This window comes from Poromitra crassiceps (genome assembly GCF_964638095.1).
Source record: "Poromitra crassiceps genome assembly, chromosome: 9".
Lineage (NCBI taxonomy): Eukaryota > Metazoa > Chordata > Actinopteri > Beryciformes > Melamphaidae > Poromitra > Poromitra crassiceps.
The window spans coordinates 46,668,869-46,687,114 of NC_139630.1; the positions used below are offsets into that span (position 1 = coordinate 46,668,869).

At 44.5% G+C, this 18,246-nt stretch overlaps 1 protein-coding gene across 1 annotated transcript in view; it reads left to right on the forward strand.

The window, feature by feature from the left end:
* Positions 1-18,246, forward strand: part of otofa (otoferlin a) — a gene marked incomplete at both ends in the record, with an annotated part of 119,659 nt that overhangs the window by 78,813 nt on the left and 22,600 nt on the right. Inside the window, 11 exons of the mRNA XM_083643261.1 lie at positions 525-656; positions 4,046-4,108; positions 4,430-4,514; positions 4,997-5,156; positions 6,940-7,126; positions 7,719-7,905; positions 8,296-8,519; positions 14,357-14,465; positions 14,624-14,810; positions 17,412-17,532; positions 18,073-18,173. Of these exons, the coding sequence (XP_083499387.1) occupies positions 525-656; positions 4,046-4,108; positions 4,430-4,514; positions 4,997-5,156; positions 6,940-7,126; positions 7,719-7,905; positions 8,296-8,519; positions 14,357-14,465; positions 14,624-14,810; positions 17,412-17,532; positions 18,073-18,173 (1,556 nt within the window). The remainder of the gene's footprint in view (positions 1-524; positions 657-4,045; positions 4,109-4,429; positions 4,515-4,996; positions 5,157-6,939; positions 7,127-7,718; positions 7,906-8,295; positions 8,520-14,356; positions 14,466-14,623; positions 14,811-17,411; positions 17,533-18,072; positions 18,174-18,246) is intronic.

Sequence of the window (18,246 nt, forward strand, 5' to 3'; positions counted from 1 at the left end):
TGTTGTAGCACTCACAGTCAGCGTCACTGTGGCCTGTGTGAGTAGAGTCAGCTTGCTGTAACACTCACAGTCAGCTTCACTGTGGCCTGTGTGAGTAGAGTCAGCTTGCTGTAGCACTCACAGTCAGCTTCACTGTGGCCTGTGTGAGTAGAGTCAGCTTGTTGTAGCACTCACAGTCAGCTTCACTGTAGCCTGTGTGAGTAGTCAGCTTGCTGTAACACTCACAGTCAGCTTCACTGTGGCCTGTGTGAGTAGAGTCAGCTTGTTGTAGCACTCACAGTCAGCGTCACTGTGGCCTGTGTGAGTAGAGTCAGCTTGCTGTAACACTCACAGTCAGCTTCACTGTGGCCTGTGTGAGTAGAGTCAGCTTGCTGTAACACTCACAGTCAGCTTCACTGTGGCCTGTGTGAGTAGAGTCAGCTTGTTGTAGCACTCACAGTCAGCTTCACTGTGGCCTGTGTGAGTAGAGTCAGCTTGTTGTAGCACTCACAGTCCGCTGGGATGGTCCAATTGTCTCCCATCAGATCAGCATCACCGTGATCGAGGCCAGGCAGCTGGTGGGCCTCAACATGGACCCTGTAGTGTGTGTGGAGATCGGGGATGACAAGAAGTACACATCCATGAAAGAGTCGACCAACTGTCCGTATTACAATGAGGTGAGTCCGTTAAGATCTCAAAACTAATCTCAATCCACACCTTTAAGAAAGCAACGGCCACATTTTAATGTAATGTACTGTAATGTAACAGCTTCACTTTGTCGTTCCTATTGTTCATTTTGTCCCTCCCACAGAGACACAATTGTATTTCCCAGGCTGATCCCATGTTCCCAGCCGCTGTGGTATTCTCTTCATGCTATTCAATTGACACAAACTGCCTTAAACTAAGTTCTGGCAGACAGAGAATGAAGGGCCACCTGATATTTGTTGCTGAGATTTAATTCAAAATAATGGCATCAGTTAGGTTAGGCTGTACTGTGGAAGTAAAGGAGGAAAACACTATACCATAGCACATACAGAATTAATTCTGTAAAGAAAAAAGGGGAGAGGGGCTACCTGATGTTAGTTCTCAGCATTTGGAAGATGATGCAAAACATTTTTGCTTTTTTATTATTATTATGGCTACAGGAGGAAAATTCAATTGTCACAGCCTTGGTAGCTCAGTGAGGTAAGGTGCAGCCTTTTTACAGTAGCTCAGTGAGGTAAGGTGCAGCCTTGGTAGCTCAGTGAGGTAAGGTGCAGCCTTTTTACAGTAGCTCAGTGAGGTAAGGTGCAGCCTTGGTAGCTCAGTGAGGTAAGGTGCAGCTGTGGTAGCTCAGTGAGGTAAGGTACAGCCTTGGTAGCTCAGTGAGGTAAGGTACAGCCTTGGTAGCTCAGTGAGGTAAGGTGCAGCTGTGGTAGCTCAGTGAGGTAAGGTACAGCCTCGGTAGCTCAGTGAGGTAAGGTACAGCCTCGGTAGCTCAGTGAGGTAAGGTGCAGCCTTGGTAGCTCAGTGAGGTAAGGTGCAGCCTTGGTAGCTCAGTGAGGTAAGGTACAGCCTTGGTAGCTCAGTGAGGTAAGGTACAGCCTTGGTAGCTCAGTGAGGTAAGGTGCAGCCTTGGTAGCTCAGTGAGGTAAGGTGCAGCCTTGGTAGCTCAGTGAGGTAAGGTGCAGCTGTGGTAGCTCAGTGAGGTAAGGTGCAGCCTTGGTAGCTCAGTGAGGTAAGGTGCAGCCTTGGTAGCTCAGTGAGGTAAGGTGCAGCCTTGGTAGCTCAGTGAGGTAAGGTGCAGCCTTGGTAGCTCAGTGAGGTAAGGTGCAGCCTTGGTAGCTCAGTGAGGTAAGGTACAGCCTTGGTATCTCAGTGAGGTAAGGTGCAGCCTTGGTAGCTCAGTGAGGTAAGGTGCAGCTGTGGTAGCTCAGTGAGGTAAGGTACAGCCTTGGTAGCTCAGTGAGGTAAGGTACAGCCTTGGTAGCTCAGTGAGGTAAGGTGCAGCCTTGGTAGCTCAGTGAGGTAAGGTGCAGCTGTGGTAGCTCAGTGAGGTAAGGTGCAGCCTTGGTAGCTCAGTGAGGTAAGGTGCAGCCTTGGTAGCTCAGTGAGGTAAGGTGCAGCCATGGTAGCTCAGTGAGGTAAGGTACAGCCTTGGTAGCTCAGTGAGGTAAGGTACAGCCTTGGTAGCTCAGTGAGGTAAGGTGCAGACCATATAAACGTGGCTCTGTCTTGTTGGGAAGGGTTAGTCAGCAGCTGATTAGTGGGGAGTATCATGCAGATCTCAGCCTGTGGGTTTGTGTCCTGCAGAGTGGAAATGACAATTTGCCTGCTATTGATTGCTTCTGTCTCTCTGTAAGGCCCCCGCGGAGAGACTGACTGGAACCAAGCCTAATGAACATAATAGGGCTTTTAGCTTTTTCTCCTTGTGTCTGGGCCCTTCTTCCTTCCAGCTTCTGTGTTATTTTTTTACAGCAAACTGTTTCACTTCGGCAGAACATCTGCTTTCAGCTCGCATTCCTAGAACTAATAATACTATAAGAAATAATAATAATTTGAAGTTAGCTGTGCAGGGAATCTACAGTCACCATCACTGACATCACCATCACCATCACATTAATGAGAACAAGAAACAAGCGCCAATTTGCAATAGCTGCGACCACCTACAGTAAAGCACATGCATCCATGCATGCTCATGCTCACACACACACACACGTACACACACGCGCGCACGCACGCACATTTCCTAAATGTAGGATGGCAGGGGCAGGACCCGCCCTACTCTGCCTCTGCGTTTGTCACCCTGCATTTTGGAAATTGGCATGAACACAAACACACCTTTACAACCCCCCCCCCCCACACACACACACACACACACACACTTGACCTTCATGCCAAATTTCAGCCTCGTAGGGCGAAAACTGTTGGCACCAAGGGGTGGGGGATTTTTTTGTGGACCGACCGACAGAGCGACCTACAGTATCAAGCTGGTCACAGCTAAAAATGCATCTTGAGAAATAAACAATGGAACCAAACAATGTCAATTTTAATTTGTTTTTATGTCAGAAATATCACTTTCTGGCCCGAGTGACACTCTATTAGTCTATATGTACCACAAGCAGCAAGAATCTGTGATTAAAGTTCATAAAGTTATATTGCATACGTTTTCCTTTTATATATTTTCGCTAAGCCTCTCTCCTCTTTTTCTAAAGATGTGAAAGAGTGATGCATGAAAGGTCGAAGGTAGTTTTATTGTCCCCGCAGGGAAATTGGTTTGCAGACAGGAAATATAAAATACACACATAGTGCAGCACAAGCACTAAAAACAGGCACAAAAATGACTCACATAAAACAACAACAAGTATTAAAAACAAACAAACACTTAGAGTCAAGATAAAACTACAGCTAAGAGCATACAGACATAAGACATAAAAGCACATAAAAGCACAGGGCAATGAAGGCAAGTATCAGAAAGTGCAAATAGGTAGCATCATAATAAGTGCAAGAGTGAGCAGTAAAGTGCAAACGGGCAAGGCCTGCGAATTAAAGTGTTATCTGCCGTTTAGCAGCTGAATGGCAGCCGGGACAAAAGAGAGTTTGAGGCGCTTGGTCCTCGTCGCGGGCACTCTGAACCGACGGCCTGAGGGCAAGAGTTCAAACTCTGAATGGAGGGGGTGATCAGGGGCCTCCATCAGACTCAGGGCTACAGCCTGGCTATGTTCACATCAAAGAAAGTGTGTTTGTACGGACTCTACTTTGTTCTGGGAGCCCACTTCTCCACATCAGAGCACAGAGAACTCACCACAAACGGCCTCGACAGAGATAGCCGGTCTCCTGCGAGGCCGATACAAGAATCAAAAGATCACCATCACAAAAAGTGCTACTCGTTTCTTCTTGAAATTCGCTTGAACTCTGTCTTGATTTCATCTTAACTTCAAAGTGTGCGCATCTGAAACTGAAGCAGTCCTTCTCGAGATGTTTTGCGCGGAAATCTGTACGAAGAATGTGTGACTCAGTGTTCTGAGTTCAAGGCAGGCGTTAACTGAATACATTTTAATCAGGAGACTTTCTCTTCTCTCTGCAGTATTTTGTCTTTGACTTCCACGTCCCCCCTGATGTCATGTTTGACAAGATCATCAAGCTCTCAGTGAGTAATGTATCTCCCAAAAGTACACACATGGCGCAATGCTGCTGAACAAACAGCGCACTAACACACAAGTTATTAGTCTGTCTACAGTGTGTCTGTCTGTCTGTCTGTCTGTCTGTCTGTCTGTCTGTCTGTCTGTCCGTCCGTCTGTCTGTCTGTCTGTCTGTCTGTCTGTCTGTCTGTCTGTCTGTCTGTCTGAAACCAATAACCGTCCTTTCTTCTGTTTTATGTTACTTCAATTTCCAAGACAGCTGTTTCAGTGTATGCACATAGATATATTGTTTATATCTCATCATCACATCCTTCACTCTTTCTGATCAGGTTATTCACTCTAAGAACCTTCTTCGGAGCGGGACCTTGGTTGGGACCTTCAAACTGGATGTTGGGACTGTATACTCTCAGCCTGGTAAACTATTAGTTTCAGCTCCAATATGAATTGACTGCTAATTTAGGATCTTACATTTTTTATGTAGCAGTACTCTTTGTGTCTCCTTTGTCTTACCGTCACATCAGTTATTCCACTCCACTCTTAACAGTCTATAAGTACAGTAAACATTTTAGAGCTTCAATATGAAAATACGCTTTCATAGTTTCGTTGGAAAATACTGTCAGTTTGTATCTAGAGCTCTGTCAGCTTATTTGAAAATGAAAATATCTCACTACTACAGTATATAGGCGGTGCAGTGGTGCACAATTTGCACGAGGCACGCAGCGCTAGAAATGAGCGAGCGAAGTGCGCGAAGCTAGGAATGAGCACGCAATATTTCTATTAATAATAATAATAATAATTATTATTATTATTATTATTATTATTATTATTATTACTATTATTATACTGATTGGTTGGTTGGTTCACTGATTGATTGACACTATTGACACCTATCCCAGAGCACCAGTTCTACCACAAGTGGGCCATGCTGTCTGATCCTGATGACATCACGGCGGGCTGCAAAGGATATATCAAATGTGACATCGCTGTGGTTGGAAAGGGTGACAACATCAAGACCCCGCACAAGGCCAACGAGACTGACGAAGACGACATTGAGGGGTAATGAGCACAAATAAAAATGAATGAATGAAGCTCTATCACAATATTTACAAATCAGCAGAAAAACTGTCATGAAATGTAGATCCAGTGACCACTGAAGATATTCTTTACATGTTTTTAACTCCCCTTTGGATAAGCACTAAGCAGCTATGAAACAGCTAAGAAGCTTATCCCATAAATCAGGCATGTCCAAAGTCCGGCCCGGTGGCCAGATGCGGCCCTTTGACCGATCTTAAGTGGCCCTCGGCTTCTCTCTCAAAATATACTATATGTGGCCCTCCACACATTATTGGTTAATCAAGCAAGTTCATTTCACATTTTTTCCATTCACCTAACGATGAGAGCACCATCATACAGTTTGTAGACAAGCAAGCACAGGGGCGCCGATTTATGTCTGTGCCAGTGGGTGCCCATGCTTGTGCCCATGCTTGCGCCCGTCCCCCCCCCCCTCCCCCCAGCCGACCCGAGCACAGCTGAGCCGACCCAAACGCGATAAAGCTGCAGTGACGCAAACGCACACATTTCAGCACCATAGGAGATTTAACAGCGATCTACACACACACACACACAGACACACACTTCACACACCACTTCAGTTCGACAGAATAGGAACAAGCGACCGAAGCACTAACAAAACACTCATTTCACTCACGAAGTACTTGGCCTCGGCGCGGCCGCGGTGGTAGTAGAAGTCCCAGTCGCACTGGCAATGGAAACCACGCTGGTTGTTGTCGTCGGACTCGAATGTGCAGCTGTGGTGGAACTGGAAGTCGTACTCGTCACGGTTGCACTGGTGGTGGTGGAAACCGCACTAGGTTTTGTGATAAAAAATCTCCTCATTTTGTTTTGGCTAGTTGTTGAGATACTGTCAGTCTGTCACTCTCTGTCTGAGATACCGCTCAAGTGTGTTTACGTCACTACGTCAGCAGGGTCACGTAGAGTGCACTGACTCATGCAGCCAATCAGATTAACGGGCTATGTTTTGATCAACTCGTTTTGCAACCCGGGGCCGCCGGCGGGTGGAGTTTGCTATCAAATCAATGTAAAATTACTCGACCCCGCCCAGCCACAGCCCAGAGCCCAGAGCCGAGCATCCACGGGGAAATGAGGGGAGTGAGAGAGAGAGGATCTGCCTGTGGCACAGTCAGATCAGTCAGATAGAAATCTATCTCTCTCTCTCTCTCCCCTCATTTCCCGGTGGATGCTCGGCTCTTTCCGTGGGTGCTCGGGCGACCCGGCACCCAGGGTTTCGGCGCCCATGAGCAAGCACCAAGTAGGAACAACACAGGCAGAACTGTTTCAGATGGTAAACAAAATCCTTAGAGTACAATTGTATTGTATGTGATTTTTATTTTTATTTCATTTTTATAACCCATATGATGCTAGAAGCAGCTGGCTGCCCCCCCGGCAATTTCACATTATCTAATTTGGCCCCCACTCAAAAAAGTTTGGACACCCCTGCCATAAATAAACTATATGAGAAGGTTTGCTTAAGACCTACATGTTTGAATTTTAACAAAATTTGAAGTCTTAACAGCCTGATACACCATGATCTACTTTTCTGTTGTGTACTACCATTTTTGTTTCATGTAGACATTGGACACCTTTAATTGGACACAAATTGACACAAACCCTGCATCTTATTTCTCCAACTGTAGCATTACTCCAAACATGACTTGTAACTATAACGGAGTAATTATATACAGTAACTAGCTTTGGGAGCAGTTTATTGTAATTTTCTTACATGTGATTCATTACAAGTTTCCCCATGTGGGTTTTCCAGGAACCTTCTGCTCCCCGAGGGCGTCCCATCAGAGAGGCAGTGGGCCAGGTTCTATGTGAAGGTCTACCGCGCCGAGGGCCTTCCTAAGATGAACACCAGCATCATGGCCAACGTGAAGAAGGCCTTCATAGGGGAGAATAGAGACCTGGTGGACCCTTATGTTCAAGTGCAGTTTGCTGGGCAGAAAGTACGTCCCTCCACACCCCGTGCCGTAGTGTCTATGGGGTTATAATTCTGAGTTTATTGCCCTCTCATGTGTTATCACAAGTTGCAATATATGCTGTATGTTGATTATTGCATAAATGTGGTGAAATCAGCTTTGTAGTTTTACAGAGGTGGAAATATACTTAAATATTTACCTAATTAAAAGTATTGCTATTATAGTAAAAAAATTCTCAAGTGAGAGTAAGAATGTCTCACTCAAGTAAACGTAGAGGAGCAACTTATACATTATAGTTACTTTTGAAAGAAAATGATCAAGATTATATCCATGTTTTAAATTTTCCCTGTTGGTTTGTGAACAATTCCTTCTAAACTCATATTAATAAATCTACAGTATCAGCTATTTGAGGTAAAGTCGCGAATGACTATTTTGAATGCTTTACTCTAGTCAAACTAGCCACTATTATCTCAAAATAAAACTTTGAGAAATAAAGATTTATTCAAGCAGAAGAAGTACGTTCAGAAAAAGTTCTATAAAAAGTGGTGTTACTTCACAACAGATCTGCTGAAGGACATAAATACTTTCAGGGGATTTGAGACTTATTGTGTTTCTCCAGGGGAAGACTTCTGTCCAGAAGAGCAGCTATGAACCAATCTGGAACGAGCAGATCATCTTCACTGAAATGTTCCCTCCACTCTGCAAACGAATGAAGGTCCAGATAAGAGACTCGGATAAGGTCAATGACGTTGCCATAGGAACACATTTTATTGACCTACGCAAGATATGCAACGATGGCGACAAAGGTCGGTGAAAATACACATGGATGGCACAGTGGCAGGAGTGTGGCGGTCTAGCATTGATTAACTGTCAGACATAGTAATTAGTCAGTCTAATGTACTAATTAGCTGTGCCAGATAGTGAATTGTTTTCTACAGGCCCTTGGAGACACATAACCCATCTGACCCTTCATTAATGGTCATGATTGTCACAATAGTGATTGATAAAACACAATAGTGATCAAATCTAGATTCAATCACTATTGTGTTAGATCAGAATCTATACCCAGTTTTTCTATACCCCATTTTTCTGTACCCAGTTTATGAAAGACCAACAACAACAAAATGACAGATATGACTCCTCTATCTCTACGCTCTACCCCCCCCCCCCCCCCCCTTTCCCCCACTACCCCCCAGGCTTCCTGCCCACCCTGGGCCCGGCCTGGGTCAACATGTACGGGTCCACCCGGCAGTACACCCTGATGGATGAGCACCAGGACCTGAATGAAGGGCTGGGAGAGGGCGTGTCGTTCAGAGCCCGCCTTCTGGTCTCCGTGGCCGTGGAGATCCTGGACACCACCTCCACTGAGATCATGAGCTCCACCGAGGTTCAGGTGGAGCCCGTCTCCAACATCTCAGAGGTGAGAGGCTCACCGGCTCGGCTGGGTGTTTTGTATATGCGCACAGTGCGCCTATCATTGACATTAAAGTTTTATTTGGACAAACCATTGTCCACTGCTCCATACGTCTGGTATGGACCAGGCGTAAAAGTTACACCCAAGGCGTACCCATACTGACAGGTGTCTCATCTTGATCTGCACTGTCTGGACTGACAGCTCTGTGCTGTCAATGCCGTTCAGTCCTGTGATGCGGGGGAATCTTCTCCAAAAATATCGATCGATATGTGCTGTAAATGGACGTTTTGGGCGCAGGACCTCCGCTTGTCGGCGGGTTTTTAAAAGCTGATGCGTCGGAAGATCTTTCAATTTCTTCCTGACTTCGTCAACTGCCAGCAGTCCGCCATCGCATCCATTATTGTTGACTTGTGATCAAATTCCATGCATCTTGTTTCTGTTTGTTTGTGTTTGTGCTGTTAAATTTAGCTGTGAGAATGTTTCTATGCTTTAAATACAACTCTATAAAGTTTGAGCAGAGTTGGAGCTCTCTGTCAGCTGTCTCGAGCTCGTCTGAGAGAAGTGTGTTGCTTGGCAACAAACACGTATTCACATGGACGCGCACGTCCGCAGCCTAAAGACCGGGCGCAGCTACGACCGTGGTAAGTCCGGCTTGGTGCACTCGGTGTAAATTCAAATCACAAAGTCGGGCGTAGCTAAGACCGGCGTAGCAGTTAAGACCGACTTCTTTACGCCCAGGTGGTGCACTCGGTGCACTGTTTTATGGTTTTACGGTGCACTGTTTTATGATCGCGATTCGCAACTGAATCGCTTAGTTGATTCATTCATTCATTCATTGGTATAATTCAGTTCAGTTCAATTCCATTCAGTTCTTTATTGGTATGAATGTTAAGAAGAAATAATATTGCTAAAGCATTTAGAAATGCAGCAATAGAAACAATAATAAAATCTAATAAAAAAGATAACTTGTAAAAAAAAATTGTTAAAAAAAAAATGGTTATGAAAAGTGATTAATGGGAAATATAGAAATGGATAGAAACATATATAGAATATATATATATATAGAAACAATAAACAACAAACAATATAGTTAGAATAGAAACACACATAAATACACATATATTATTGCCATGATATTAGATAAGACAAGCCTCCTGCCTATTTCTTCTACATCACATCACTGAAAAAATGATGAAATGATCAAATTAAACAGTCAAAGGAAAGCCATTATCTTGCCTTGTGATACATGAGTGCCCCAAGCTGCCGTGCCCTTTGACCCCTGTCTCTGAACCTATGACCCTACCAGTGTAATGGTGCCAATCCACCATCATATTGACGTACGTGTAATTAACTGCTCATCAGGGAAATCAGAAACATTAGACGCGGTGCCTGGCTGGAGCGAAGCTTGCCAGTTACCTCTTGGCTCTAAACGCCTCCCTGAGGGCCTCATTCATCCTGCCTGACACTGTGCCAACCCTCAAGTATTGTGCCTTGAAGGAGAAAGAGAGAGAGTGGGAGAGACAGAGAGAGTCACACTGCATTGAGAAATTTACAGTCACTTTTGAATTTAACAGCTAATATGAATCATGTTGGATGGATTGCAGAATGCTGTAATATTATAACATTATGCAGTAGTAAGTTACTATTTCGATTTCAGTGATAATAAAGCTGCAAGCACAGCAGCGATGATTGGGCCCTGGCACCTTGGTGCATGTCGGGATGTGCTGCAGCCACGGTGGGGCGCTATCGAGCCATCTTGTCACACCCAAGCCCAAGACCCATATCAAATAAAAATGTTCACTTCCTCTGATGTGTGTGCGTGCGCCACGTTTTGTGAGTTTTCATGCATTCCTAGCCTAAAAAACAGCTCCCTGTTTCAAGGTGAACAATGCTTCACATGCAACAGCGTTTGATGAAAACTCAAAAGTTTAACTATTGAGCATAATCAAGGTCTTAAGACTTTAAACAATCTAAACAACGCAGGTTACTTAGTGACCAGGCGTATATTTGAGCTAAAGAATGCCTACGAGAGAGCACAACAGCCAATGACAGCACAGAGATCAGCAAATTGCTGTATGTTTGTAGCCTGCGTGGAGTAGCCGATAGTAGTGTATCAAGCCTGGCCCAGCACTCCAGATGTATCATCATCAAAGAGTATAGGTGAATTTCGAGATGACGGAGTGCACGAGGCTCAACTCAGAGATTCCTGTTAAATCCAAGACCTTTCAAGTTCTCTTCTCTTTATTTCTTCTTTATTTTCTTTTTCAAATCCAAGCACTTTGTGTACTTTCCAGACCTGTGGTAACTCTGCATAGAAGGAAATAAATAAATAAAGGTAGGCATTTATTTATTCTTTTATTTGTATCTTATTTATTTATTTAATCTCAATCTTAACTAACTTAATCCACTAAATCTACCCACTACACCTGTTTGTTCTCTCTCCCTTTGGAAATCTGTCCTTGGCCCTTTTAAAGAGCTAGACATGGGGCAGCTGGAAGGTGCACCCCGGCAGCTCCCATCTTTTCGGATCCCACTTCCTGTACAGCTCCTGCAGGACTCTAGCATCCTCCAAAGCATTATGGGCGTCATAGGATTTTTTCAGGAAGCGCCGGACCAGATACTCCTGAGAATACCTCATCAGAGCGTAGAGCTGCTTGCTGAGCAGGAAAGTGTCCAGAAACTCAGACACCACCTCCTGGAAGTCTTGCATGAGGGAACACTCTCGCAGCACCCTGGCGAGTACGGGCCCGTCGAAGCGCTTGGCGTTGTGGGCGGCCAGCAGCAGCGGGCGGGGGAAGGGGCGGAGGAAGGCGATGAAGGACGAGAGAGCCTGCGGAAGGGGCACGGTGTCCACAGGCCGGCCGTGCACCAGCAGGGCGTCGCCCTGCACGGAGAGGCCCGTGACGCGCGTGGCGTCCTCGGCGATGCTGCAGCGAGGGAAGGTGTAGAGGTTAAAGGACCGCTCGCCACTGATGGCCGACAGCTGGACGATGTCACACATTGTGATGTCTGGGAGGGCAGAGGAGAGACGAAAACACAATGTTAAAAACCACAGCGGTCAAAATATCTTTGGCACTAAAATTGATAACGTTAGATTGATCAGTGGTTCTCAAAATTGTCCATGTCAAGGACCGCTAAACAGACACAAATTCGACCACGGACCCCCATTTGATACGATTTTCTCCCAGGGCCCCCATCTAATAAGATTTGAGCTTTTGTGACAACCCTCCAACTCTCCTGGCCCTGTCTTGCAGGAGCCTGGTGGTTGGGGTGATTGGGTGCACCTGGGCCTGGTGCAGTCATTGGGCTTTAGAAGACCTTCAGACCATTCAGTCTCTCTCTCGGTGTATGTCTCCGGGTGTTACGCTGCTAACTAACCTAGCTCGTACTACTTCCTAGTTCTCCCCACTAAGGTTAATCAGCCCGTAAACTGGCGCTTTCCTACGTGTGATGCTCTTATCATAACACCGGGAGACAGAGTCATAAACAGATAAGATCAGATAATACACTATAGTACAATACTATTACCTAATTATACAATATAGTATACGCCATAGTAAAAGTTAAAATACCGTAATTACTTATTAACTAAAACTAAGGAAAAATAACTAGAAAACACAAACTACATTAAACAATTTAACAGAACAAAAGGTGCATCAGCTGAGGAGGAAGAGAGATTGAATGGTCTGAAGTTCTTCTTAAACCCAATGAGTGAACCTGGCCCATGCAGGTGCACGTAATCAGCCTAACGACCCCAACACCAAGCTCCTCCAAGACAGGGCCTGGAGATTGGGAGGGTCATCACACTTGTACACATTGTGTTACTTATGGTTGGAATTCTAGCGAAAATAAATTATTACCCTTTTTTCTGGGGACCAGCTGGAACCCCCTAAATGACCCCTGTGGGTCCATGGACCCCACTTTGAGAACCTCTGAGATAGATAGACAGACAGAGAGAGAGACAGACACTAACATAATATTTGACATTACCTAATCCAGTCGTCTCCAGGTCAAAGAAAACAATGGTGTGTTCATCAGACATCTGAAGGATTTAAGGACAGAGGAATTTGAATTGACCCATCATGTCGAACATATTTTCAAATATCCACAAGATAATCCATTCATCATGATCATTAAAAGAACAAGCAACATTGATAATTTCTGAAACCATTCTTTGCGTTATTAGAGAAAAACCTTGAAAAAGCTATTTTGTAGAAAATCTCAGTGAAAATAAGCTTACTGTGGATCTCTGTAGTTGTTGTGAGAGGGAAGTCAAAGGTCAGTGTAAAGAAGTTGTAGCTTCCACGTACTATGTGCTGGATTATTTGAATCGGAAGCCACTGCAGGTGATCGTTCAGAACCACAGAGAAGCTTTTATTGGGCCGGCTGTCATTGCTTATTTATATCTTGGCATATATGACATCACTGATGACATCACAACTGCTCAAGTGACATCACTTATGACATCATCGATGACCTCACAGTTGCTTGAGTGACATCACCGATGACATCACAGCTCGAGTGACATCAGCGATGACCGCACAGTTGCTCGAGTGACATCACAGTTGAGTGACTGAATATCAGGCTAAGCAGGCACTGCAGGTGCTTGAGTTGAGATTGATTGTCCCCTTATAAATACCCCCATAATAATAACATTATTATTTATTTTTTATTTATTACTGTATGATAAATCAGTCGAAATAAATTTTAATAGAAATTCCTTTCATACTGTACAAAAAAAAGATCCGGTGGTACAATTTCACCAGTATTGTGATAAAAAACAAAACAAAACACTTAAATAAAAATAATCAAGACAATTGAAGTCACAAATCAAAGAAATCACACAAGATTTGTGTTATTTTCACCTCAAGAAAGCTCAAGGTGAATCTAATAGGAATTAGTTCGCTATGCAGAAATTTCTCCACCATATTTACACAAACGGACAAAAAAGTCTTCCACTCAATCAACACTTAACAGTAGAGCTGCAGATCTGAAACTGACATCAAGATTCATATAATTGTGGTAAAAACAACCCTATACTACTGTATCACATGGCCCAAACAACACTGAAGGATCCCTATGGCCAACAAACCACAGAGACAATTGTTCGAGTGACATCACTGATCCCACAATGCCCAAGAGGAAGGTACCGCACTCTCAATCCCAAAGCCAAGCACAAGAAATTGGCTCAAGCTAGAGAAACTCCGCAGCGAACTGCTGAGGAAATCGGAGGAAAGATCACAACTCCAACCCCATATAATGCAGGTGCTAAGACGTGTGGTCTCCTCAGCAGTCTGCTCCAAGCACATCGGTCCCATCATCCCCTCAGCCTGCCACAGAACCTGGACCTTCAGCTTCACTCAAGTTCAATAGAGCAGAGGCAGTGGCAGAGGTTTTGTGAAGAAGACCCCCATGACGGCACTTCTCAATCCTCTCCAGTTAATAATACCACATAATGGCCTAGCTTGCTGTTAACATGTGATATTGAAGTAACACAAATGTGGTGTCCCACAGAAGACAGACACACATTGTGTTGAAAAGGACGCATCCTTTAATGGCCAAAGATTACACAACTCATTGGGTTTGGCTGCAGCCAAAGTCTGCTTTTTTACAACCATGATAGACATGTTTGGATTGTAAAAAAAAAACAATCTAGGCCTAACTGTGTCCAGAGTGGCACAGACAGACATACTGATGCTCAAGTTGGATATTTTGTTTGTTGTAGTGGCACAAACACAACTGGTCTGACAGGCTGTACATGAACATGAATGCACTTATTCTATGTGAAATGTCTGATAGAAAGTTTCACTTCCTCTGTCCCCCCCTTCCCCTCTCTCCCTCAGAGTGCCACAGGGAAAATAGAGGAGTTCTTCCTGTTTGGCTCCTTCCTGGAGGCCACCATGATTGACAGGAAGATCGGCGACAAGGCAATCAGCTTTGAAGTCACAATAGGTGCGTCAAGGGCTTTTTCCTTCTTAACATTTCAACTGGTTTGATAATGTAGTTGTGAGCATCAGATATAGCAGCCGAATGTGAAACGATCAAAAATCAATAACTGCTCTTTCACCATGCACGATCCTTAAAACCTGGAATTCTGTGTCGACCCCCAGGTAACTATGGCAACCAGATTGACGGTGTGAGCAAGCCTTTGTCTGCAAAGAAGAAGAAGAAAGATGGGGAAAATGAGGAAGAGGAGTCTGAGCTCATCCTGAACTCCAGTGAGGATGAGGCGGACGAGGATGGAGAGCTGGTCTCTGTCTCATCCACTCCACTCATGAAGCCTGTCATCACAGACAGGTCAGGGGTCAAGGGTCACTGTCAGAGCTAAGGCCCCCCAGGCTCCCAGAGTTGGCATGCAGCCTCTCCTCTCTCTGCCCAGAGTGCTTTCAAAGTTCCCTGGCTGATTCCAACTCAGCCTAGGTGTGCACCGTCAGTGGCTAGCGCCTATTATAGAACCCATATTTGGGCAGACCAGGTCCTGCACCCGCCTACGCAGCAGTCAAATGCCGGGATTGGCCAGGCGCCCATGCTCACGTGAGCCAATGGGATGAGTATTTATTTTGACAAGCTCCGGCTGCGCTTCCTTGACAAGTTAACAAGGCCTCAGGCCTGGATGAAAAGCTCCGCTGCCAACATGAGTGTAAATTAAAAAGAAAATCAGTAAATTAACAATATTTTAACTACTTTTCGCTCCATGATCAAACTTCTTAGCAAAACTAACACATTTAGATTGTTCTTAGTAGCGCAACAGGTATTTATTTTTTATTTTTTCTTAATCCTTTAGGGCGATAATTCCACTCATGATTTCCACTCATGTTTGAATACAGGGGTGTGGGGATCATTGCACAAATCCGATTGCTGGATACAAGTTGGGTAACATAATTAATAAAATAAATAATAAATTGGTTGCATGGTCGAGTGGTATTGATCCAATGAAGCCACATTAGCATTCATATTACACTAGGCATCTCGATTCCTAGGCTCGCCCGCCCTGCAGTTCCCATAAGCAGCTCGGCCACTGCGCGGCCTCGCCCGCCCTGCAGCTCGATCGCTGTGCGGGCTCACTTGCTCCCTCGCTTGCCCTGCAGCTCACGCGCTGTGCGGGCTCACTTGCGCTTATGACATCATAGTTGCTCTTATGACATCACTGATGATGTCACAATGCCAATTGCTCAAGTGACATCACTGATGACATCACTTCCGGGACAAAATTGAAACAGAGAACATTGCCCACATGCTCCCTTTTATAATAGATTAAGGAACGTACGTGACCATAATTTATATCAATATCCGCTATCAAGAGTAATTCAGTTGGTTAATGAAATCGCTGGGCTGTGTTTGTGGTGTGGAAGATTCGAGTTGTCAAAAGGGAACAAAAGGTGTGTGTGTCCTGGCCAATCCCGGCGCTTGACTGCTGCATAGGCGGGTGCAGGGGCTGGTCTGCCCAAATCTGTGGTGGCTTCCATAAAGATGCGTGGCTAACGAATGGAGCCATTTTTGCCCATTTAGTCGGCCCTAATGATCTAATTCAAAAATCTGGCCCTGTCTCCGTCTGCTTGGGACCCCTGCTGGTACCGGCTCGTGCCAAATATGAATGCTGTCAGGCCGACAGTGTCCGGGAAACATTAAACAGAGACCCAGAGACATACTTAATTCATTCCCCACCAGGGTTTCTGACCTTTTTCAATGATTTTCCGGGACCCACAGAATATTTCCTCCTATGACTATGTCAACACAGAATATCCCAAACGACAGAACAAAGCCTCTCTACTTTCATGGGGGGGAAAGTTTGTTTCTGCCTTCTTCCATTCTTTAGTTATCAACACTTGAATGTAGGTCGTTTTCACCAAAACCGCCAAACCCTGGTCTTTGACCAGGAAGCTGAAGGTTTGTGCCAACTATTTGCTTGTTCATTAGTCGGATCCGAATCCGCTCCAAAATGTAACGGGTTCTTCCTTGGCCCATGCTGCACACTTCCGCCAAGTTGCATGAAAATCGGGCCAGTAGTTTTTCTGTAATCCTGCTAACAGACAAACAAAGAAACAGCACCAAAAATATAACCTCCTTGGCGGAGGTAATAAATTGAATGAATAAAATAAAACATACTAATAAAAATACATTAAGAAACATATAGATTCAATAACAATTTTAATAATGTCTTAGACTGTTTTCAATAATGAAGACTACTTCTCTAGTCAATGTCTGATTACGGTAATCATCCCATTCACTAATCCATTGTTCCTTTCCATTCATCTTTCTCTCCCCTGCAGCAACGCCCTGTTCAGGTTACATCAGCCATTCATAAATATGCATGCCCCCTTTTATCCCTGTCCAATCAATGTCTCCCATGCTTTCCCTCTCTTCAGCTGCTGGCCAATCAGCTAAATGAACTTCCATATCAGTCTTCTCGTATTCTGCAAAGTTGTAACTCACCTTGTGTGTCAGCCATAGCTGCTGAAATCCTGCGTAGCAGTCGATTCGCCCCACCTCCTCCCCTGAACACCACCAATGTCATGGCTCCAATAGAACTCCCTATGGGGGTTCTCTATCCTATAAATCTCTGACGCCCTCCTCACGTCTCAGAGGAGCGTCATCATACGCCAAATCTAAGTGTTGTTTGTTTCATCATTAAAGTTTATTGTACTTTCCTTCTAGTCTCTTATTATTGAAATACAAATACATTTGGATACATAAAGTAAAAATAAATAAATAACAAGCTTGTCTGTAAAGCAAATGAAATGATGTAATGTATTTATAAAATGTGACACTGGTTTGGTTTCAGACACTTCCAAAGCCTGGATAGTAAGCTTGGTCATGCTTTGTGTTGAGTCATCCAAAGAGGCTTTTCTCAGGATTTCAGAGGAGCTTGTTTGGCTCACCGTTGTTTGCACTTGACAGGAACTACTTCCATCTTCCCTACTTTGAGAAGAAGCCGTGTATCTACATCAAGAGCTGGTGGCAGGACCAGAGGAGACGACTCTACAATTCCAACATGATGGACAAGATCGCTGACAAGCTGGTCAGTATTCACCTTTCTTCCCAGGGGTGCACAAGCAGGTGGTTGGATGAGTTTAGGCTGATGAACAGTCAAAATCAATCATCAACAGAACAGACACAAAATGGTGCATTATCTTACTTACAGCAGCCTGATACTTCTTACAATAATGAATACTATCTCTCTCTATCACAAAGATGCACAACAACTCAAAAAACATCCCTCTTTTTTCAATGCTTCTTCTAAAATGTGTGTATGTTTGTCTATAAACGGTTTTAACTTGACAACATAAACATTCTAAATTGCCCCTAGTTTACTTCCTGTTGCAGTGTTTGCTAATACAATAGCTGACAGGAAATAAGCTACTGTAGGTTTCAAACTGTTTCCTAGATACACAATTATGTGAAAACCATCAATAGATACATGTGGCCCATCCAGGTACGCAAAATACAAAATACACGTAAAAATAAGTGGTTTGGATAAAAATCTAGGAGCAGGGACAAGTGTGTAAAGTGTGCGACGTTGTGTGTGTGTTGAGCTGCGGTATTTGTTGTGTCCCGACAGGAAGAGGGTGTGAATGACGTTCAGGAGATCATTAAGACAGAGAAGGCCTTTCCAGAGCGCCGGCTCAGGGGAGTGCTGGAGGAACTCAGCACCGGCTGCAGGCAAGATACTCCATCATATCCTTTTAATGGCCTTCATCAACAGTTTGGGCAAAACATTGACCGCTGTGGTCCT